Here is a 24,181-nt window from a genome sequence, read left to right on the forward strand (position 1 = left end):
CTGAAAGAGAAATGGATATATTTCAGCAAAGTTCCCACCACTTCCCAAGATGATATTATGTGAAGATGAAAGAGACTCACCTCTGCCTCAGCTGTTGTAAATGACTGAAGAATCTGAATTCTATCATCTTCCAATATTTCAACTGTCAAAAACAATAAGATTTTATCAAGATATTTAACAGCATTGCCTCTTCTACTTTTCCTCACCCTTCCACCTTTGAGATCTTGAGCTTCTGATTGAGGAGCATTCATTTAATCCCGCCTCTTAACTTCCATTACCCTGCTGTCCCAAAACCTTCTCCAGCAACTGTCCAGGCTGCCTGTCTTATGACAAGACTTCTCTAGCATGAGGTACACCTGGCATTGCCCCCTCCTGTCTCCTGACCAGGCTCTGACTCTCCAAGCCATAGCTCCTCCTACTCTTGCCTGCTATGAAATGAACCTCCCAGGAACTCAAAATATAGCATCATCAGCTGCTACCTGCAAAAATATCTAGGTCTCTCTCATCCTTAAAAACTAACACTTGATCCTACCATTTCCATTTGGTACCATCCCATATCCCTCTTCCTTTTCTTGGCTAAACTCCTGGATGGACACATCTACACATATGCCACCATTTCCTCATCTTCTAATCTTTCTGTATTCTAGCTCCCAATTTCATCATTTAACTGAAACAACTCTCTTCAAAGTTATCAGTGATCTCTTGATTGCAAAATCTAATGGTCTTTTTTGCAATCCTGATCCTTTGTGACCTTTCTACAGGACTTAGCACTATTGATTACCTTCTACTCCTGGATAATCTCTAGGTTTCTGTTACACTGCTCTCTCTTTGTTCTTTCCCTATCTGTCTGAACACTTTCTCAGTCATCTTTGTTGATTCTTCATCCATGTCATGCCAACTAATCCTGGGCTCTGTCCTGAGCTCTTTTCTCTTTTGCCTCTATCCTCTCTCATCTAATGTACTCATCAGCTCCCATGAATTCAGTTACAGTCTTAATGCATTTAATTCCCATATTTTACTCTCTCTGAGCTCTAGTCTCCCATCACCTTTTGGACATCTCAAATTGGACGTCCCATAGGCATCTCAAAATCAACATGTCTGAAACAGCTTATTATAAATTTGGACTCTACTCCTCGGTTCCAGCAACAAATATCAATGATAATAACAATAGCTAGCACTTACATAGTCTTTAATATTTGGAAAGTACTTTTAAAATATCTCATTTTAACCTCATGACAACCTGGGAGGATGCCATTATTAACCCCATTTTGCAGTTGGGGAAACTGAGGCAAACAGAGTTTCATCTTATCCTGCCCACCAGCTTCAAACTGTACTACTAAGCAAGTAGTGACCTTCCACTCTACCCTTTTTTTCAGTTCCTCTTTACGTGTTGCCTTCCCCCTGTAGAATGTAAACTTCTTGAGGGTAGGGACTATTTTGCTTGCTTTCATTTGTATCCCCAACTCTTATCATAGTGCCTGGCACTTAGCAAATGCTTAACAAATGCTTTTTTATTCATTTCTCTGACGTTCCTATCAAAACCCCATTAATTCCAAATCACATGGATGAATTTTAAACAGTTCCCATTAAATCCTCTTTCAATGTTTCATCATGGTGAGTTTGTCTTCTTAAAAGCTTTGCTATTACGCTCTTATACTAGCAAAGCACAAGCTCTGGCAGGCCCCAGGAACCTTGGAAGGTCAGAAGTAGAGGCCTGACAATGAACTAGAAACCCACGATCCAAGGCCCAGCCTAAGCTAACTTTATTGTCTCTGGTCTCTTTCCCTCTTCAATCCATCCTCCATAAAACGGGCAAACTTGATATTCCTAGAGCATACATCTGACCATAAAGGAAAATATTAGAAACACTTTTGCCCAATTATATGCCAGTAAAACTGATAAATGAAACAGATTGATGTTAACCGAAATAGAAAATATCCAAACTAACAGAACAAGAAATCGAGAATTTAAACAATTCAAGCTCAGAAAAAGAAACTGAACAAACCACAAATTATGAACTTCAAATAGAAGAAAATCAAGGACCATATAGATATGTAAGTAAATTCTATCAAATGGTTTTTTAATTAATTCCAATATAAAATGTTTATAAAAATAGGAAAATAAGTGTTCCTACCAATTTTCCTCTGCTCAAAAAACTCCAATAGCTTCCTATTACCTCTAAGAAAAAATAAAATCTCTCCTTCATAACTGGACCCAAGTCTACCTTTCCAGGCTTATTTCACAGTATTTTCCTTCAAACATTCTAAATTACCACCAAACAGACCTACTTGTTATACTCTATAAGAGGTAATTCAATACTACTGGGTGGCAAATTCAGCAGACAGCTTCAAGCTTCATGGGAAATTATTGTGGATACTTTTCCATCTCAATATGACACAGCACCTCAAAGATAAAAGGTCTTCATAGAATAGTTGAATCTTAGGGTTTGGAAGGGACCACAACTCATGCCAGATGATTAAAAAGCACTTCACTAAGTTCATCCAGACTCTTTGTCTACCAAATGGATTGTATTAATTCTCCCATTCTAATTTCAAAAAATCCTAACATTTCCCCTTTTTTGCACTCAGAGCTAAGTCACAGTAAGAGCACACAGAAGTGTATTCTGGTGTAGAAGCTCCTTCCACCAAAGGAGACAAAAACCCATCTATAACATAGTCTTTTAGAGTTATCTAAGGCTCAAAGAAACCAAGTGACTGCCTCTTAATCACACAGTATCAGAGGCAGGATTTGAATCCAAGTCTTCCTGACTCCAAGTTTAGCACTCTGTCCCCAACACAATGTTGCCTTTCCATTGTATTTTATTTACTAATTCTAATTTAAATAATTTAATTAATTCATATTCTCAAATCAAATTTAATTAATCATATTCTCAAATCAAATTTAATTAATCATATTCTCAAATCTATTCTAACAAATTCTATCACTAGTTAGAAAGGTATGACTTTTCTTAAAGCGTTGAAAAAATGAGGAACCACTCAATAATACTAAGGTTTGTACCATTAGGAGAAGGATGTCTATCCCAAAATTTCCTGCAAAAAAAAAAAGTGTACACAAACTATGGAGAATCAACAGATTTTCAGGTGGCTGAACTATTGTTTTACCTTTGCGTGTGAGCCGATAGGCATGTATCTCAAGAAGAATCTCAGTACCAACATGCCAACCTACAAATCCAATCATTGCATATGTTTTCCCTGGAGTGGGAAGATTGAGTCCTGGTAAGTCCATACCCAGGAATATTGCTGTCACTAAGGAGAAAACAAAAAATATATTGACAATATTAAAATGTTGTTAGTAAAAGATGTTTTCTAAAGTATCTACCTAATTTATTTTGTTCACTATTTAGTAGATCAAAATTGTCACAAAATTAAACAAACTAATGGGGTATATAGGGATGGGGACTAGTCCTATGATCTCAATGGTATAGAAAATTGCCTTTACCAATACAAGTTGGCACCTTTTCTGTAACTTATGGTCTTAGAAAACTGCCTAAAACACTGGAAAATTAAATGTCCTGCTAAGTCTCACAGCCAATACATATCAGAGGTGGGACTCAGACACAATGAAGAATATGTAAACAGAAAATTAGATCAGTATTCAAGCTCGCATGACCATAAATGTGTCCATGCCTATGACATGGGCCTGTTCAATCTGTACACAATTGTGAGAGATTGTTATAATTTCCCCTAAAATACAGGTTCCCCACCTTTTCATGAGAGGGAGCTATTCATTTCCTCAGAATCTTTAGATTTTTCTGATGTCGGACTGAGAAAGTTATTTAAAGTTCCTGAGCTTAGGGCAGGGAACCACAGAATTAGAAATAATTAGTCCAACCCATACACAAAACAGAAAAAGAATCCTTACTGCAACATGTCTAACAAATGGTCATCAGTCCCCTGCTTGAAGATTTCCTGCCAAGAGGAACCAGTAAGGTCCCCAGGAAATACACTGGACTTTTGGATAGTTGTATTTGTTAGGAAGTTTTTCCTCATGTTTAGACTAAATTTGCCTCTTTGCAACTTCCAGATCTTAGTCCCACCCTCTAGAATCAAAAAATAGAAGTGTAATCCTTCTCACATGTGACAACTCTGTAAATACTTGAAGATAGCTATCATGACTCCTTTCTCCCCTCTCCCAGGCTCCTCATCTTTTGAGTGGATGAGAAAAAGCACTGCTGGCCAAATTCCTCTACCCACTGAGAACTTCAGAACTACAAAGAGAGTATGGTGGCAATTATTCTATTGAAAGTTAACAACATAAAACTTCAAAATGGAATATTTTTAATACATCCGACCTTTGAGAAGCCCTCCCTAAAATCTATAGATATGCTGGAAAAAAAACCTGGGGAAAGTAGGGAGAGATTAGGTCCATTGATGGATTTCAGGAGAGGTCTATAAGATTTTTTTAAATATTTTGATAACTATTACAACTAGCTTCCTTTTTAATCCTATGTGCTTTGTTTAATGCATTTAAAAACCTTCTGGGGGGGGGGGGTCCATAGGCTTTACCAGACACTTCCACGAGAGCAAGGACTATGTCTTAGCCAAACTTCTCCCCCAACAACTCAGCATGCCTCTCTATGTGTAGTAGGCGTTTAATAAATGAAAAAAAAAACAGACACTGTGGAAGATTCAAAGATGAGTGAAACATGGTCCCTATCCCTAAGGAGTTTATGACTGAGCAGAGAAGAAGCTGCTATGTTCATAAATTAATATAATATAAAGTAGAATGTAGAAATTAATGAATTAAACAAGGAAGTTCTATTGGAGTTCACAAGGACAAAGAATCATTTTTGGCTAGGGGTGGAGAGAACCTAATAGCCATCTTCATTAAGTTCTTTCTGGATTTCAGTGTTACTTTCTCCTTAACAGTCAATTATTTCAATTACTAATGCATCCTCAAATCACTTACGCCAACTTGCAATTTGGTATAGAAACAAGCAGCAATTAACGATGACAAAAGGCATCATAATTACTTACCTGCTAGTATCCTAACAGCAGTACCAGTCCCCCAATGAGTCCAGTTAAATATCTGCCGTCTAACAAAAGAAAAAAATAGCCTATGGTCTTAAAAATTATGTGACTACAATTAAATTCATGAAAAAAAACTGCAAACTTTCCATATAGCTAGGAATTTAATATCTAAAGTCTCTAAAATCTTTTCAATATCTAAACCTATTCAATATCTAAAGGTTGTAGTTTAAAAAAAGTTATGAGGTAGACCAAATTTGCTGCTGAATTTTATAAACTGCAAGGTCACCCCTCAAAAAAAAAAGAAATTTGCTATTTACTCAATAATTCCATTGCTGAGAATATACCCTAAGAGTATTGCAAAAGGTATCAAAGATTTTTACAGCATTATGTGTAATTACAAAAAAAACTGGAAGCAACCTCAATGTCCAATGTTAAGGAAATGATTAAATAAATCATGTAATGTAATGTAATGCATCAATGTAATGGAATATTATAATGCATCATAGGATCATAGATTTAGAAGTGAGAAGCTATCAAGTACAAACTAATGATTTTACAAAGGAAGAAAATTTGTCCCATAGCAGGGTCATACAGCCACACAGTGTTTGAGGTATATAATCTCCCCCATTTTATTATAAGTTCCTCGGAGGCAGGGACTATTTTTTGTTTCTTTTTGTGTCCCCAGCACCTGGCACAGTGCCTATCACATAACAGGTATTTTTTCAAATGTTGATTGATGAGATCTATTTTAGTTCTGGAAACTGAATCTTAATAGTCACTGGGGTCCAAGTGAGTTTAAGTCTTAGGAGCAAATTCTATGAAATGAACCTCACTCTATCCACTGGCACCTAGCTGCTTCAAATACAAAGAAATCTAGAAAGATCTTTATGAAATAACACCAAGTGAGAAAAAATGAAAAGGGAAAGAATGGAATGCCCATAAATGATGCCATGTAAGAGACAAAGTAGAAGAGAACTGAGGAGTAGATGAATAATTGTGATAATATTTCCTGTATTAGAATTAACTGATTTTCATGTAAATAGTTACAATGCAAGTTTCCTTGGTTGTATTAATGTTTAATGTTTTTAAGAATTATTTTTAAAAGTACTTTGCTAGCTAGTGACCTTTACACTCAGAAAAGAGTAAATGGAAACAGCATACCTTGGATCATGTGATGGGGGCCTGAAAACTGCTAGAAGCAGCTGAAGAACTGCTAATGTCAACACTACACAGCCAAGGTATGAATGATAACCTGCTTCCTAAATAAAAAGCCATCATGAGTACAGTATCACTATGTCCCCAATTAAAATCCAAAGAGAAAAAATTCATCAGTCACTCTGAGGGTATCTGCATGCATTTTAACATAAAAATATCCTCCCCTAATGTTTCAATTTGCCTTCTGTAAATTCACCCAAAAATTTCTATATAATAAATTCCCAAAGAGCACATTGGCACCAAGCTATTCTTTCTTGCTTGTCTATGTACTGGTATTCACCTCTACAACCCCTTTCTTAGTATTAACCTCTGGTCCAGAATCTGATCTCACTTTTCAAGGACAAGTGATCTTGTCCCAACAGCTGTAACGCTATATAGTTACATCTATGTTTGATTGATTTGGGGTCTGTTTGCTCAAAACCTCAGACAGATAGATTATAACAGTTTGCCACATGACTTCACTTGAAACCTTAAGCTAAGGCTTAACAGAGCATCTCTGACCTAAGAATGAGTGAATGAATAGCATTTTTAAGTACTAACTATGTTCCAGACATGGACACATCGAGATGGGGAACCAACACTTGAGGGGTTAGTTATTATTTTATGCAGTTTGTTCTCACTGATTCCTCTAAAGTCAACTTGTTGAAGTGGGAGATAGCAGGTCATGATGAAAAGAACCAGAAGTCTCCTCTCTCCTAATTTGTATCTATATGACCTTGGGCTTGTACCCAGGTCCTCTGACTCCATGGTCAGCATTCTTTCGACTCCACCATTGATCAACCAGACTATAGTATGCAGAGCTGTAACTAGGAATTTTTGTGCCTGGCACAAAGAGCTCAAACCACATTTTTGGGAAAGCTGAATAAAAAACCAGTTAGTTAAGGGATCGACAGATACCACTGCAGGAGCAGGAAAGGTGATTGACAGAGACCCCAGAAGAGCAGCACAAAGCCACTGCTGAGGAGGCTACTGCATGAGAGGAAAGAACAAGTTCATCCATATGGTAGCTTCCTATTTTAAGATAGTAATGGAGGTCTGGTAAACGCACAGACTTGCTGTGCTGATGCAAATTGCCCATGTTCAGAGGTTGAGGAGCCTGCTTCCAGTAAAGCTGCCATGACCCGGAAGGAGAGTGCCTTGGAGAAACTGGATAGACATTCTTTAATTTGTTCTGATCTACTAATCATGTGATTAGGAGGAGCCTTTTTTGATTGATTACATAGCTGGAATAAGAGGTCTCTTCACCTCAGGCTCTTTTTCACAGTGCTCTCTGGATATCTAGATAATTCCTTCCCTCACAAAATTTGGTGAGAGGCATTGCTATAAAGGGAGAGGTCTTAAGGCCTTCTCCTTTTGGAGGCCATGTGGCCCCGTGAAAGGGCTTTGGTCCCTGACCTTCTGTATTAGATGAAGAGGTAGAGAAGGGTATGCTGAGGCCAGCTCTGACCAGAATTATTAAATTTTCAGCGTGATCTTGATTTATTGCTTGTTGATTGCCTAGACTTAAGAAAGTTTTAATAATACAGATTAAGCTTAAAATTCTGTATGCATACTTTTTTTAGAGAGTCTGGTCGTTAAACATTTACCAGCACACTCCTGGGTTGGAGCCTCTAATCCTGTGAGTTTTGAAAGGTCAGGAGGATGCTTCAGAGTCTGGGTTTGCAGCCAGCATAGCATCAGTTACCCAAGGAGGGAGGAGTGACCTTCAGGAATTACGTCTTGACCAGACCCCCAAAAGGTCAGACAAAGGCTCATCTTATACTTAAATTTCATCAGGATGTGAATTTGGTGGGATCAATGTTCTATAGTTATTGAATTAAGAGTAGGCCCTTGAGGTTTTAGAGAAAATGTTTGTGGTTGTCCTATCTTCAAAGTTAATGTCCCTTTGCAAAAGTGAATTGTGAAGTGAAGCAATTAAATGAAACAAGAAAGTTTATTCCAGATACCTAACAGGAGGCAGGAGGAAGGAAACAATGGGTGTTCAAGCCAATGGCCTGAGAGAAGACAACACAAGTTTTTGTGCCAGAGACTAGTGGCTGGGTTCAGGAGGAGCAAACTAAAACACTAATTATTCTACCTATACTTGCTAACTAGCTACTAATGGCTGCTGTAGCTACTTATGTCTGTACTGCTGAATGACTGTAACTAGTGTCAATGTCCTCTAAATTTAGTTCCCAAATCACCCTGCTCCAGATGACGGAATGCCTGAGACAGGCTAAAAGGAGGCTTTTGTATTATAAAACTTCCATGCCACATTTCATATGAATTCATAACTGCACACTATGACTGACATTGCATCTTGTTTAGTATAACAGGCTTATAAACTATTCATTGTCTTTGTCCTTAAAGCCAGGGTAATCACAAGATTCTTCTATATAATGAATCGCCACAGTAAAAACAACAAATGCCTGGGAGAGGTAACAGTCAAGTAAAGTAACCCAACCCTTGGCTTTTATTGTTTAGAACAGGAATATAATGAAAGAACTCATTGCCCTAAGTAAGACCTATTACTAATAGGACATCCTTTTAGTTAAGCAAACTCTTGGAGCCTGACTAGGGAGGAAATAGTTTGCCTTCCTGATCCACATGCCTCTTTGAAAAGCAGAGGAATTGGGAGTATCATATCTCAGAACTCCATCACTTGAGATGACATCTACCTACTTGCCTCACAGTTGCTTGGATTCTGTACACTACAACTTTTCAAACCTTTTGTCTTCTTCTACATAAACCTTTTTGATACTTTGATGGAGTTGTGATCTCGGTGATATGAGCACTGGTCTAGACTGTCTCCTTATCATGCTGCCGACACTCTGACCACCATCCTCATTAATAAAAATATAGATTCTCAAATTCTTCAAGTAAAAATATTCATCCTCATCATAATAACAACTTACATTAGCATAGCACTTTAAAGTTTTCAGATTCTTTTTCTTACACAAACCCAGAGAGTTTTAGGTAATACAATTATTAATATCCTCGTTTTGCAGAAAAGGAAGCTGAGAGTCAGAAAAGTTAAGTGATTTGCCATAAGTTATACAGATAGCAAATGTCAGAGTTTGTGTCCTACATTATAAGGACATTTATTTCTGTTGTGTGGATACCTTCTCCCTTTCCCCCACCTTTTTAGCCTCCTTTTATGCATTTTCTTCCCTATTCGAATAGAAGCTCCATGTGGACAGGAGTTGTCTTCCTACTTGTATTTATATTCCTAGCACAAAGCACAGTGCCTGGCACATAAAATAAGTGTTTAAATGCTACACATTGACTTGACTTACCTGACTCCAGCCTTTTCTATATATGAAAGGAAGTACAAAACCAACAGTAGTGAGGCCAGAGGTGCAGAGCATGAGAATCCGATGTACCTGTGAGGATAAAAATGATGAAGTAAGAAAAGAGTTCCCCAGGTAATAGATAATGTTGTTCCATGAAGAAGATCTTTGGGATGTGATATGCATGTCAGTGGGAGTTCATTTGACAGAAAAAATGAAAAATGTCCCTAGAAGGTTGTAGTGAGGGTATTTAATGAAAAAAAAAAAAGAGCAAGGGGCAGAGTCAAGATGACAGAGTAAAAGCAGTGACTTGCTTGAGCACTCCCCCAAACCCCTCCAAATACCTATAAAAAATGGCTCTAAACAAATTCTAAAGGATCAGAACCCACAAAAAGAGCGAAACAAATTTCCAGCCAAAGACAACCTGGATGGTTGATTAGAAACGTATATCATGCTGGGCTGGGAGAGGAGCGCAGTTTGGGATGGGTGCACAGGCCTCAGAGAACCTGGAGCAGGCCTCAGAGGCCTGAATCACAGTCAGCTGTGGCAGTTTCTAGACTTCTCAACCCATGAACACCAAAGACAACTTAAAGGTTAATAGGAAAGTCTGTATCTCCAGTGAGAGAGAAGCACGGTCGCAGCCCCAGTCCCAAGTGCAGTCCTGGGGCAGCGGCTGCCTCCAGAGCTTCTGACCCACAGACTTAGGGGGAATCCAGTGGCTGATCAGAGGGGGGTTGCAGGGATCTCTTTGCTGGTGCAGGATTCTCTTGCTTTGCCCATGCTTGGATCTGGGTCACAGTTCTGGGTGACGGTCCTGGGGCGAGGAGGAGTGCTGGCGTGTTGGAGCTTGTAGTGACTGTGGAAAGGAAACCCTCCTCACAGTTCCAAGACAGAAAAGAGTGCTCATAGACCAGAGCACAGGCCAGGAAAGGGGTAAACACCTTAACCTTGATCATACCACCTTGGAAGAACTGAAAATTTACAGGTCCCTAGAAATATCTCTGAAAACAGCTGCACAAAACACCTGAAGCTTGGGATAGTACTTTTCCACACTGGAAGCAGACCCCTACCTTAACAAAGAGTTTATAACTCAAGTAATTGGCTGGGATCATGAGCAAGCAGCACAAAAAGAGTCAGACCATAGAATCTTACTTTGGGGACAAAGAAGATCAAAACATACAACTAGAAGAAGACAACAAAGTCAAAGCTCCTACATCCAAAGCCTCCAAGAAAAATATGAATTGGTCCCAGGCCATGGAAGAGCTCAAAAAGGATTTTGAGAAGCAAGTAAGAGAAGCAGGGGAAAAACTGAGAGCTTTGCAAGAAAATCATGAAAAACAAGTCAACAGCTTGCTAAAGGAGACCCAAAAATAAATACTGAAGAAAATAACACCTTAAAAAATAGCCTAACCCAAAAGGCCAAAGAGGGCCAAAAAGCCAATGAGGAGAAGAATGCCTTCAAAAGCAAAATTGGCCAAATGGAAAAGGAAGTCCAAAAGATTACTGAAGAAAATACTTCCTTAAAAATTAGAATAGAGCAATTGGAAGCTAGTGACTTAATGAGAAATCAAGACACTGTAAAACAAATTCAAAAGAATGAAAAAATAGAAAACAATGTGAAATATCTCATTGGAAAAACAACTGACCTGGAAAATAGGTCGAGGAGAGAGAATTTAAAAATTATTGGACTATCTAAAAGCCATGATCAAAAAAAGAGCCTACACATTATCTTTCAAGAAATTATCATGAAAAACTGCCCTGATATTTTAGAATCAGAGGGCAAAATAGAAATTGAAAGAATCCACTGATCACTACCTGAAAGAGATCTCCAAAGGAAAAATCCTAGGAATATTGTAGCCAAATTCCAGAGTTCCCAAATCAAGGAGAAAATATTGCAAGCTGCCAGAAACAATTCAAGTATTGTGGAAACACAATCAGGATATCACAAGATTTAGCAGCTTATACAATAAGGGACCGCAGGGCTTGGAACATAATATTCCAGAGGGCAAAGGAGATAGGACTACAACCAAGAATCACCTACACAGCAAAACTGAGCATAATCCCTAAGGGGGGGAAATGGTCATTCAGTGAAATAGAGAACTTTCAAGCATTCTTGATGAAAAGACCAGAGCTGAATAGAAAATTTGACTTTCAGATACAAGACTCAAGAGAAACATGAAGAGGTAAACAGGAAAGAGAAATCATAAGAGACTTATTAAGGTTAAACTGTTTACATTCTGCATGGAAAGATGATATTTGTAACTCATGAGCCTTTGTCAGTATTAGAATAGTTGGAGGGAAAAAATTATATGTGTGTAGATAGATAGATAGATAGAGGGCACAGGTTGAGTGGAAGATGAAGGAGTGATATCTAGAGAATAAAATTAAGGGGTGAGAGGGGATTATACAGAGAGAAGGAGAAAGGGAGAGGTAAAATGGGGTAAATGATCTCACACAAAACAGACAAGAAAAAGGCTTTTACAGTGGAGAGGAAACAGTGGAAAGTGAGAAAGAATGAGTGAATCTTATTCTCATTGGATTTGGCTTAAGAAGAGAATAACATACACAATCAATTAGGTATGAAAATCTATCTTACCCTACAGGAAAATGGGGGCGGGACAAGAGAGCAGGAGGATGATAGAGGGGAGGGCAGATTGGGGACAGGGTGATCAGAAGCAAACACTTCTAAGGAGGGACAGGGTCAAAAGAGAGAATAGAACAAATGGAGGGCGGGATAGGATTAAGGGAAATATACTTAGTTTTTCACATGACTACTATGGAAGTGTTTTGCATGACTACACATGTATAACCTGTATTGTATTGCTTGCCTTCTCAATGAGAGTAGGTGGGGAGGGAGGGAGGGAGAAAATTTGGAACCCAAAGTTTTAAAAACAAAAGTTTAAAAAAATTGTTTTCACATGCAATTGGGAAATAAGATATACAGGAAATGGGGTATAGAAATCTATCCTACCCTACAGGAAAATTGAAGGGGAAGGGGATAAGAGAAGGAGGGAGAGATAGAAGGGAGGGAAGATAGGGTATTCAGGATGCATGCCATCTTGGAGTGGGGGGAAGGATGAGATGGGGAGAAAATTTGGAACTGAAAATCTTGTGGAAGTGAATGTTGAAAACTAAAAATAGACTAATTAATTTTAAAAAAAAGAAAAAGAAAAAAAGTGAGCCTTGAGCAGGTCCTTAAAGGAAGTTTAAGATTTGAAGAGGTAGAAAGGAGAGATGAGGACATTCTAAACAAGAGGAAATAGCATGAATGAGGAAGGAACACGATATGTAACAGTAAGGAGAATGGCCTGGCTGGAAAAGGAAGGTTCTATGAGTGAGGAGAATTTAGGTTAGATGGGAAAGATAGGCTTATAGGGCTATAAAAAGATCCACTGAAAGCTGAATAATGGGCAAAAATATTCACAAAGGACCAAAATTTGTTGGAAAGGAATCTGGCAGTAGCTAATATGATCTTTGGCTGCCTTACGAGATACATATTTTCCAGATATGGGGAGGTGACAGTCCCTCTGTACTCTACCCTGGTAAAGCACATCTGCAGTATTGTGCTCTGTTCTGGGCACCACATTTTAGGAAGGATGTTGATAACCTTGAGAGTGTCCAGAGAATGGCAACAAGAATGGTGGAGGACCTTGAGTCCATGAAATATGAGGATCAACTGATTCAACTAGGAATATTTAGCATGGAGAAGAAAAGATGAAGCGGAAGAATGAGAGCTGTCTTCAAGTACTTGAGAAATGGTCACACATAAGAGGGATGAGACTTGTACTACTTGACCCCAGAAGTCAAAGCTAAGAGTAATGAGACTTGCATTGGGCTGTCTCAAGAGCTAGTGCTCCTCCCCACTCTCACTTGGAGGTTCTCAGGGAAAGGCTGAATGACCACTGATCCTTTACACAATAACGAAGATTCTTTTTCAGTTGTGGGTTGAACCAGGTGGTTGCTAAAGTCCCTTTTGACTTTGACATTTTGTGATTCTATAAATTCTATGAAATTCAATAAACATTTATGAGGTACCTACTATGTTCAGACCACTGTGCTAGGCACTGATAGACACACAAATTTCGGATAAGTTAGAGTCTTTCTTTCCATTTAGTGTGGTGATAAAAGCACAGTGCCTTACACATAGTATTTAATAAATACTTGTTGACTGACACAAACATAGATAACATAATAGGGATATGGATATGGACCAGACCTGTAATTCCATTGGGGAATTCCCAGTAAGAAAATTCCCTCTACCAATTCAGGCTGGCACTTTCTCTGCAATTTATAATCTTAGAGAGTTCTCTAGAGTACCTAGTGGTTTGCCTGGGGTTGAACACCCAGTATCTGTCAGTGGAGAGACTTGATCCCAGATAATATAACATACAATAGAATATGATGAGTTAATTAAGGAGGTGCAAAAAAAGAGCTATCTGAGGCCCAAGGGGGGAAGATTTTCATGATGATTTCACATGTAAGAAGTGATATTTTAGCAAAGATCTGAAGGTTGGGCAGGGATTCAGATCTTGAATAGAGCAGGCATTATAGGCATAAGGAGCACTGTGTAAGAAAGCATGGATATGATAAAGGTCACAGCATGTTTCAAGGTGCTAAGAGCAGTCCACTTCGGTTGGAAATTGAACTATGTGAAGAAGAGTAATAATAAGAGATAAAGCTAGAAAAGTATCATTGGGACCCAATTATACCCAATTATACATGCCTTGAATGCCTGCGAAGTTCACAGCTGAACAAGATTGTTTGAAGACCTCTAATAAGGAGAGACCACCCAAGTCAGCCCATTCAACTTCCAAATTGTTGTTAGGAAGCCATTTCTTATATCAAACCTAAATCTTCCTCTTTGTCACTTCAACCTTGCCCCCACCAAGCTGCTAGTTCTGACCTCTGGGCCCAAGTAGAATAAGTGTGATCCCTCTTCTAGGTGATAAAGCTTCAAATACTTGAAGAGCACTATTGTGTCCCTACTTAGTCTCCTTTACTCCAGGCTAAACATCTATTATTTTCTCAACTAATCTTCATTCAGCATGAGCTCAAAGAGAGAGCTCTCAGAAAAAAAATTTTCCTTAATACCAAAATAATTTCACAGATCTTACTGCCTACCTGAAACCAGACTGCCTCACCAAAGAGGAAGGCCTTGGGCCATACAGGTTTGAAGAATCGGGCAACCAGCACACCAATGCTCCCAGTTGTCATCCAGGCCACAAACATGAATGCACCTGCCAAAGAAAAGATACACTGCTCAACCTGCTCACTGCTGCATCATGGTGATTCTTTCATTAAACTGGCTTTTAATTTATAAACCAAAGACCCAGAGCACATAAAAGAAAAGGAAAAAACTCTCAACTGACATCAATTCAAATATCTTTTTTAAAAAATTAAATGAAAAGAAACTACCAACTCTCTTAGCCAAACTACCTATTCCAATGATTATTTTGGAGTTGGCCCACACCTTACAAGAATAACAAGGAAAGGAAGCACTGATTCTGAGCCCAAGTACTCTTTAAACTGGAGCCATAATTAAAGCAAAAGCAAATTAAAAGTCATGGAGTTATTTTTAAGCTTATGTTGGTGATTTTATTTGCACATAAATACTATAAAAACTCAGTAAATTATGTTACGAATTTATAAAGAACAAGACTGCCCTCAAAAAATGGGGGTGCACTGCTAGGTCTAGATCCCAAAGATATCCAAAAATGGAAAAATACCTATTTGTACAAATATATTAATAGCAGCTCTTTTTTGTGGTGGCTAAGAATTGGAAATCAAAAGGATGCCCATCAATTGGGGAATAGCTAAACAAGCTGTGGTATATGATTGTGATGGAATATTATTATGCTATAAGAAATGACAAGCAGGATGATTTCAGAAAAAACTAGACTTACATGAACTGATGCATATTGAAGTGACCCAGGAGAATGTTGTACACAGTAACAGCAATATTGTTGGATGAAGAATTGTGAATGACTTAGCTTCTCAGTAATACAATGATCCAAGACAATCCCAAAGGATTAATGATGATGAAGCATACTATCTGCCTCCAGAGAAAGATTTATTGAAGATAGACTGAAGCATACTATTTTTCACTTTCCTTCTTTTTTTCCTTTTATTCAAGTCTCATTGAACAAAATGACTAATATGGAAATGTTTGACATAGCTGCATATGTATAACCTATATCTGATTACTTACTATCTCTGGGAGAGGGGAGAGAAGGGAGGGAAAGATAGAATTTAGAACTCAAAACTCGAAATAAAAATGTTTTAAAAATTTGAGGAAAAAAGCCATGATAAGAAAAAGATAGGCGTGCACAGGTGTGAAACATTGTATATTACATCAGATTTTTTTCAGTATATCGATCAGTTTTGCTGAATTTTTTATATTTACCTTTTTTCTTATTTTCTTTTAAAAAACTTTGTTATAATGGATTCTAAGAGGGGAAGGAAAGGAATAGAAAATGTAGGTAATGTAAAAACAAAACATATCAATTAAAACAATTTTTTTTAAATCTGGCAAACATTTATTATCTATTGTGTATGACTCTGTAGTCAGTGATGGAAAAGATATGAAGTTTGGATAACTTCATATCTAATTTTATATTAACATTGCTGCCTTCACAGAGTTTATAGTCCAGTAGGGATATGTGGCACATGTGCAAATCATTTCTTTTTTTAATTAATTAATTAGTTTTTAGTTTTCAGTATTCACTTTTATAAGATTTTGAGTTCTAAATTATTCCCCCTCCTTCCCCTCTCCCCTCCCCAAGACAGCATATACATGTACAATAATGTTAAACATGTTTCCACTTTAGTCATGTTGTGAAAGAAGAATCAGAACAAAAGGGAAAAACCATGAGAAAGAAAAAAAGAGAAAATAGTATGTTTCAATCTGCATTCAGACTCCATAGTTCTTTCTCTGGATGTGGATAACATTTTCCATCATGAGTCTTTTGGAATTGTCTTAGATTATTGCATTGCTGAGAAGAGGTAAGTTTATCAAAGCCAGTCATCACATAATGTTGCTGTTACTGTGTACAATGTTCTCCTGGCTCTGTTCACTTCACTCAGCATCGGTTCATATAAGTGTTTCCAGGTTTTTCTGAAATCTGCCAGCTCATCATTTCTTATGGAACAATAGTATTCCATTATGTTTATATACCCCAACTTGTTCAGCCATTCCCTCAATCGATGCACATCCCTCATTTCCAATGCTTTGCCACCACAAAAAGAGCTGCTATAAATATTTTTTATACTTGTAGGTCCTTTTCCCTTTTTATGATCTCTTTGGGATACAGACCTAGAGGTAGTATTATACAGATATAATAGTGGCATTGTATGCAAATAATTTTAATGCAGAATAATGCATGGTAAGTGCATAAGTATAAAAATGTTATTCAAGATCTGAGGACAAGAAAGGGTCACCATATTGATAGAGTAGACCAGAGAATGCTTCCTAAAGGAAATGGTATTTGAATTGAGTTTTATAATATAAGCAGAAATTCACAGGCAAAGAATGAAACAAAGATAGAAATCCAGGTATAAGAAACAGCATAAACAAAGGCAATGAAATAAGAAAGTTCAAGGTAAGGAAGAAAGACAGTGAATGAATAGTCCAATTTGGCTAGAATGTAGATGAGATGGACAGGAATAATATGAAATAAAACTGAAAGAGCTCAACAGCATCAGTTGGATGAAAGTTTGGAAGAAAGGAAAGAACAGAGAGGTATTAAAGTATACTAGGTGGCAAGCATAGTACTTCAACTAGTAATGAGGGCTATAATGGATGATACTCAAATGATACCAGTGGAAAGAGAGAGAATCAACCAAGAATCACTTATTAAGTGCATACTTTATGTGTCAGACATTGTGCTAAGTGCTGATGAGGGGACAGATGGCAGAGAGGTTGAAAAGATAGGATCAACAGAATTTGGTACCTGATTAAACACGAAAGGTGATAAAAAGGAAAGAGTATCATAAGAGTATCATTTTTAAAATGGGTGTTTAAGCAGTGTCACTGACAGAAGCAGACAAATCAAAACAACCAACCTGGAAATAGCTAGCTGAAGCCATGGTAGCAAATGAGATTGCCAAGGAAGAGAGGCTAGAGAGTGGGGTGGGGGAGAGGAACTGGGATAAATACTCCAAGAATAAATTCACATTCTCAAAAAGAGAAGGAATGAACAAAGGAAAAAGAGAAAGTATAGTAGGCAAGGTCAAAGGAAAACCGTAAGAGTGTGACTTTTTGGTAGCCAAGGATAGAAAGAGCATCAAGAAAAAGGCATGGTCAAGGTTAAATGGCACAGAAAGGTTAACAACAACGAAAACTGAAAAGGAAAAAAAGATCATTGGATCCGGAATTAAGAGATGACTGGTGACCACTGGAAGAGCACTCTCAATAGAATGGAAGGAACAAAAGTCAGATTGCAAGGGTTAAAATGAAGATAGAGTAGGTAGTGAAGAAGTGAAGACAGTGAGTGCAAAAAACAAGTATTCTAAGAAGTTTGGCAGTAAAGAAAATGATGGGAGGTTCACTGGATGGGAAGAAAGAGAATTTTCACCTGTTTGTTTAAAGACATGGGATATCTGAGCAGGTTTACAGGCAGATAGGAAAGAACCAATGAACCTCTGTGTGTGTATGTGTGTGTGTGTGTGTGTGTGTGTGTGTGTGTGTGTGTGTGTGGGAGAGAGAGAGAGAGAGAGAGGATGTTTCCTGGAGAAATTTGGAAGGAATATAACCAGTCATAGGTAGAATTAACCTCAGCAAGGCATGAATCTCCATTTCCCACTAACATGGAAGGAGAAGAGCAGAGAATGGCTGAGGAAGATGAAAAATTCTGAGGAGGAGACGAGGAGAGTTGAAAGAGCAGGAAAGAAAAAAGAAGAATGGGAGATGTATGTCTCCAGTCTTCTCAGTGAACTTGAAGGTTAAATCATCAGAAGGCAGCACAGAAGTGGTCAGGGACATAGGGAGAACAATAAAAGACATGAAACAGTCATTTTGGGGAATGAGATAAAGCAGATGAATATGGAAGCAGAGTCAGAAAACAGACTCTCATTGTCTTTTAAATTATGGGCTAGGCCCTAGACTTGTGATTTCATTAATACGGAGAACTTGCAGTTGAAGTAATTTCTTCTACCAATTTAGATTGGCACTTTCTCTGTAACTTATAATCTCAGAGAGTTGACTAGAGACCTGAGAGCTTAAGTGACTTGTCCATGGTCACAACCAGGACTTGAAGCCAGGTCTTTCTGGCTTTGAGGCCAGCTCTCTATCCATTATGGTATGATGCCTAATGGAATACCCTGAGTATTTATTTTCTACCTTTCCCCTCTTTCTCCCAATATACCAGGATTAAGCACTGGGGGGGACATAATATATATGGGGCCCAGATATGCTTTCAAATCTATGACACAACTGTCAAAAAGCCACGTTCCATGGAAATAGTTTATGTACTCTGAAAAAAAAAACTGGTAAAAGTGTCTAGCTGTACTGGGGGTCTTAGAGCAGGGTGGCATCCTCAAAATCAGAGTCCTACTTAGCTATAACAAACAAGAGGTCATTTTCCCCATTAGCAATTAATTGATCATCACTGTAGAAAACAGCATAAAAAGAAGTTGTTCCTTTTTTTCCTCAGAAAAAGTTGTGATATGAAGGGCTTGTGCTACCTGTCTTGTTTCAATGCTCAGAAACATAACTTGTTAGCAGCTGTAAAGTTACACAACCCACTCCCTAAGACAATCAATACTGAGTCTTCATCAAAGAACTTTATCCCATAAACAGATCATGAAATGACACTTGCCATGAACCTTCAGGAGGAATGGAGATCGGGAGCCTCCTATATTCTTCGGATGGTCTGTCACATCATGTTTTTCACTGGTAATCAGAGGTTGCTGTGAATGCTTAAAAATCTGACCTAAAAGAGAGAATGATATATAAGGAACATAGTTACTTCCAATAAAAAAAAGAATTAAATAAAATATTGAAAAGAAATAGCTCGTGAAGCTTCCCAAATGGACAGAAGTCTTATCTCTTAATTTTCTATTCATTCATCCAACTAGTATTTATTTAGCACTCAACACTATGGATCATGCTGGGCTAGGCACTGAAGGGAGCATGAGATGGGGAGGATACGGGAAAGGCATAAGCATTTTTATGGTGCCTGCTACGTGCTGGGCACTGGGCTAAGAGCTTTTATAAATACTTTCTCATTTGATACTCACGACAACCCTGCATAGTAGTTTTAGTACAAAACATGGTTATCATCATGTTTTACATTGCTCTTTCAATCATGTCAGGGAGACAAGGAATACAAAAATAAAAAATTAGGAGACAACGAAAATGAACAAGTACTAAAATAAGTGGTATTAGAGAATAAATGTTGTACAGAAGTTCTGAGGAGACCATTTTGGACTATTAATCAGGGAAGACTCTTGGACAAGGTAAGACTGGAATCGAGCCCTGAAAGATGAATAGGACTCAGATAGATGGAAGGGAAGGAAAAGACCATTCCAGATCAGGAGATAGGAGAAGGAAGTAGCACGAGTAATTAGTTACTTTCGATAAAAGAAGTCATTAATAAACAAGTGTCACACAAAGGGCAATGAAAAGACTCATCATACAACTGATGACAAATTAGTACACAAAAAATGGCACAGAGTATCTCAAAAAGATATATGATAGGAAAAGGAGATGGGACAGTCATATATTATGAGCCAAGAATAACAGATAGACTGCCTGTATTCCACTTGTTGTTGTTCAGACATTTCAGTCATGTATGACTCTTTGTGACCCCATTTGGGACTTTTTGTGGCAAAGATACTGCAGTAGTTTGCCATTCCCTTCTCCAGTTCATTTTACAGATGAGGAATTGAGGCAAACAAGGATAAGTGACTTGACCAGGGTCACAAAGCTAGTAAGTGTCTGAGACCAGATTTGAACTCATGAAGAGTCTTCCTGATTCCAAGCCCAATGCTCTATCCACTCCACCGCCTAGCTACCCTCTTAACATTGTCAGTACACCACTTAGATACTGACAATGTAATAAGAGACCTAGAAGCTGGCTCCTAACGCATTAGGTGGATATCTCGCAGAACACTTATGGAAAGAAGAGGACAAGGGTTACATAGGATAAGAAGGCATTGATGGGTTAAGATCTACACCACTGGAGGTAAAACCCACAACAACGAGACCACAGAACCGTTAAGTACAGAATTTTGTACATGTCTTCAGGAACGCTATTAGGAAAGACCAGCCTAGCCAAGTCAGGAAGGTTCGTTTAATTAGGTTGGTCACAGAAATTCTCCAAACCTGAGGCATAGATGGGTTGCAACCTGGGTCAGTGAGGGGAGTATTTACAATAACAAAATCATAGAACCTTAAAATATTAGGATCCAGTACAAAAATGAATAGGAGTAATCATAGAATATTTAGGCCTTCCTGAATAGACAAGATTAGCTAGAATAGAAGGTTCCAATGGAGAAAATGGGGTTGGAGGCCAGATTATAGAGAACTTCGAGTTTCAGGAAAAAGAGTTTGGACTTGCACTGGGCAATAGGGAAGTATTAGACATTTTTAAGCAAAGGAGTACATGATGAAAGCAGGTATTAAGATTAATCCGACAGCAGCACAAAAAATAGACTTAAAGTTGAAGATATTGAGTCTGAAGTCTGCAAAGCATCTGTTGTGGTTGTCTAGGAGTAAGGTAATAAAGACTTGAACTAAAGAGGTATCAGAGATAAAGGAGAGAGAGGAAAAGATCCTAGAGACATAAGTAGAATACTGGTCTTGGAATAACAAGAGATCTGAGTTTGAATCTGAGCTCCAACATTTACTAGCTATATGACTATAAGCAAATTACTTAATTTCTCTGAGCATCAGTTTCTTAATCTGCAAAGTAGGACAAGACAAGTATAAGGATTGGACATGTTAAGATGAGGGAATTTCCTCTACCAATGCAGGTTGACACTTCTGCATCTGATGGTCTTAAAGAGTTGCCTACAGGACTAAAAGGTTAAGTCGCTTGCCTAGAATCACACACCCAGCCAGGACATGTTAGAAGACCTTGAACCCAGTTCTTCCTGGCTTGGTGGCTGGCTCGCTATTAACTATACTATACAGCATCAATACCATTATAGGCGGTATCTTTATACCACCTATAATTCTTATCTCGTGAGGTTGTTATAAGGATCAAATGTAATATAAAATACTACATTAATGTCAGCTGTTCTTTCTTTTCCTTCATAAACTCCTAGAGATCAGGGGTTATTTTGTTTTTGTCTTATATTCCCAGGCTGCAGCACAGTGCCTCACTCATAGGAGACATTAAACAAGTGTTTGTTGAGTTGAACATATAAGAAAAATAAATCATTAAATGAAATATTATGTGTGAAAGTGCTCTGTCAAAAACATAAATCTATGTTAAAATGAAAGGTATTTATTCACCCAGAAATTGAAAATGTCAGATAAGGCAGAGGAGAAAAGCAGCAACATACCTACATCTTTATAGTATCTCAGAATTAGAAGAGGTTTCAGATCAACTAATCCAATCCATAGTTCAAGCAAGATTTCCCTCTATTACAACCCCAGCAACTAAGTACATGCCTTCAGTGACAGGTATGTGTCCCTTTCTAAGCAACATTCTCATTCTGAACATTTAGAAAAATTTTGCTACTGTTGACCCTAAATTTACCTCCTTGTTACATATTAGTTGTTCCCACTTTTTTCCCCACAGAAAAAGATAATGACAGGATTTCTGACTTGAAAAGGAGCCCAAGGACCAGCTAGTCTGCCCTATCCCTAAATAAGAATTCCCTCAACCAAATATTCAGCAAGTGGTCATACAGCTTTTGTTTGAAGGCTTGTTCTAAGTAAGAACTCACTACCACCTAAGACAGCCCTTCTACTTTTTTTCAGACCTCCTACTTTTGAAAAGTTATAGGTGTTACAAAATTTTTCTTTACATGGAGCAAAATTCTTTTTACTTGGAATTTCTGCCCACTTCTCCTAGTTCTGCCCTTTGGAGCCAAACAGAACATGTCAATCCCTTTTCTAGGGAATAGCCCTTCAAACACTTGAAAATAGCAATTATATCCCATTTCTTCCTTTGTCTTCTTTTCTCCCAGTTAAACATTCCCAGTTTCTTTCAAATGGGATATCTTCGTGTGGCACCATCTTTAGGCATCCATCTGGATGCCCTCTACTGGACACTCTCCAGCTGATCAATGTCCTTCCTAAAATGAAGTCCCCAGAACACCAAACTCTTGATATTGTCCAACCAGAGCAAAGTATAGCACGACTATCAACTCCCTAGTCCTGAACACTATGCATCTCTGAATATACTCTAAAATTACATTAGCTTTTTTGCCTACCCTATCATAGACTCATTCAGAACTTCCATATAAATCCTTCAAATCTTTTTCAGATGAACTGCTGTCTAGCCACATTTCCCCTAGTTTGTATTCCAAAAACTTTTTTTTTAAATCTAACATAAGATTTGACATTTATCCTACAACTAAATTCTTGACTTCTGGCCTCTTGTTTTAAATTTTTTACTGATTTCTCTTTACATCACTGAGTTTCCCCCAGTAGTCTTACTGATTTGATCCCTATAACTTAAGCTACTCTTCAATTAATATCACTCTCTAATATGGATTTCCAAGACCATGCCTGTAGCTGCCTTCAAGACATCTCCACTTCCACTCTAAATTCAAGATATACGAAGCTTTCCCCCTAAATCTACTCCTCCGTCTAACTTTACTGTTTGTGTGTGGTACCACCATTCACCCAATTTACCCATGCTCACAAACTTGGTATTCTCTCTCACTCTTCCCTGTCCTTTACCTCTCATGGCCAAAGTTTAATGCTACTGATTCCATCCCTGATACCTTTCCTGCACATAATACCCCCTCTCTATTACCACTGGGCACCACTGTACACACAACTACCTGCTCTAGTGAGATAACCTCCTAAAAAGTCTTTCTGTTTCTGCATTCTATTTTTTCCAATCTATCCCTTAGTTTAGTAACGACCTTTCCACTCATACCTCACATTAGCACTTCATTTTGCAATTCTCTAACGCATTTACTATGTTTGGGGTAAGCCCCTACTAAAACAAAAATCTCCTGAGGTTAGCTAGGTCCTGTCTTATTTAAACTTTGCATCCTACCCCAGTGCCTAGCACAGTGTTCTGTACACTCTAGCTGCTTAATACAAGTTTATTGACTGAGTACGGTTTGCACACCTGGGGAGGTTGAGGCTGGTGGATCAATTGAGTTTGTAGTTCTAAGCTTTAAGGTGCTAAACCAATTCAATGCTTACTAAGTCCAGCATCAATATGATACACTCTCTGGGGGGCAGCTAGGTGGCCCAATGGATAGTGTACCAGCCCTGGAGTCAAGAGGACCTGAGTTCAAATACAGCCCTTGACACTTACTAGCTGTGTGACCCTGGGTAAGTCACTTAACCCCAATTGCCTCAGCTGTGTGTATACAATACACACACACACACACACACACACACACACACACACATATATACACACATATATACATATATAATGTATGTATATACGTATACATATACATCATATGCGTATACATATACATATACATATACATATACATATACATATACATATACATATACACATACACATACACATACACATACACATACACATACACATACACATA

At 38.1% G+C, this 24,181-nt stretch overlaps 1 protein-coding gene across 1 annotated transcript in view; it reads right to left on the reverse strand.

The window, feature by feature from the left end:
* FRRS1 (ferric chelate reductase 1) overlaps positions 1 to 24,181 on the reverse strand; it is a 76,756-nt gene that overhangs the window by 2,473 nt on the left and 50,102 nt on the right. Inside the window, exons 10-16 of the mRNA XM_027868277.1 lie at positions 19,291 to 19,404; positions 14,597 to 14,712; positions 9,482 to 9,568; positions 6,153 to 6,250; positions 4,998 to 5,056; positions 3,123 to 3,266; positions 81 to 142 (exon numbers count right to left, since the gene is read on the reverse strand). Of these exons, the coding sequence (XP_027724078.1) occupies positions 81 to 142; positions 3,123 to 3,266; positions 4,998 to 5,056; positions 6,153 to 6,250; positions 9,482 to 9,568; positions 14,597 to 14,712; positions 19,291 to 19,404 (680 nt within the window). The remainder of the gene's footprint in view (positions 1 to 80; positions 143 to 3,122; positions 3,267 to 4,997; positions 5,057 to 6,152; positions 6,251 to 9,481; positions 9,569 to 14,596; positions 14,713 to 19,290; positions 19,405 to 24,181) is intronic.

Source organism: Vombatus ursinus, unplaced genomic scaffold (genome assembly GCF_900497805.2).
Source record: "Vombatus ursinus unplaced genomic scaffold, bare-nosed wombat genome assembly UNPS02014787.1, whole genome shotgun sequence".
In the NCBI taxonomy this organism is placed as follows: domain Eukaryota; kingdom Metazoa; phylum Chordata; class Mammalia; order Diprotodontia; family Vombatidae; genus Vombatus; species Vombatus ursinus.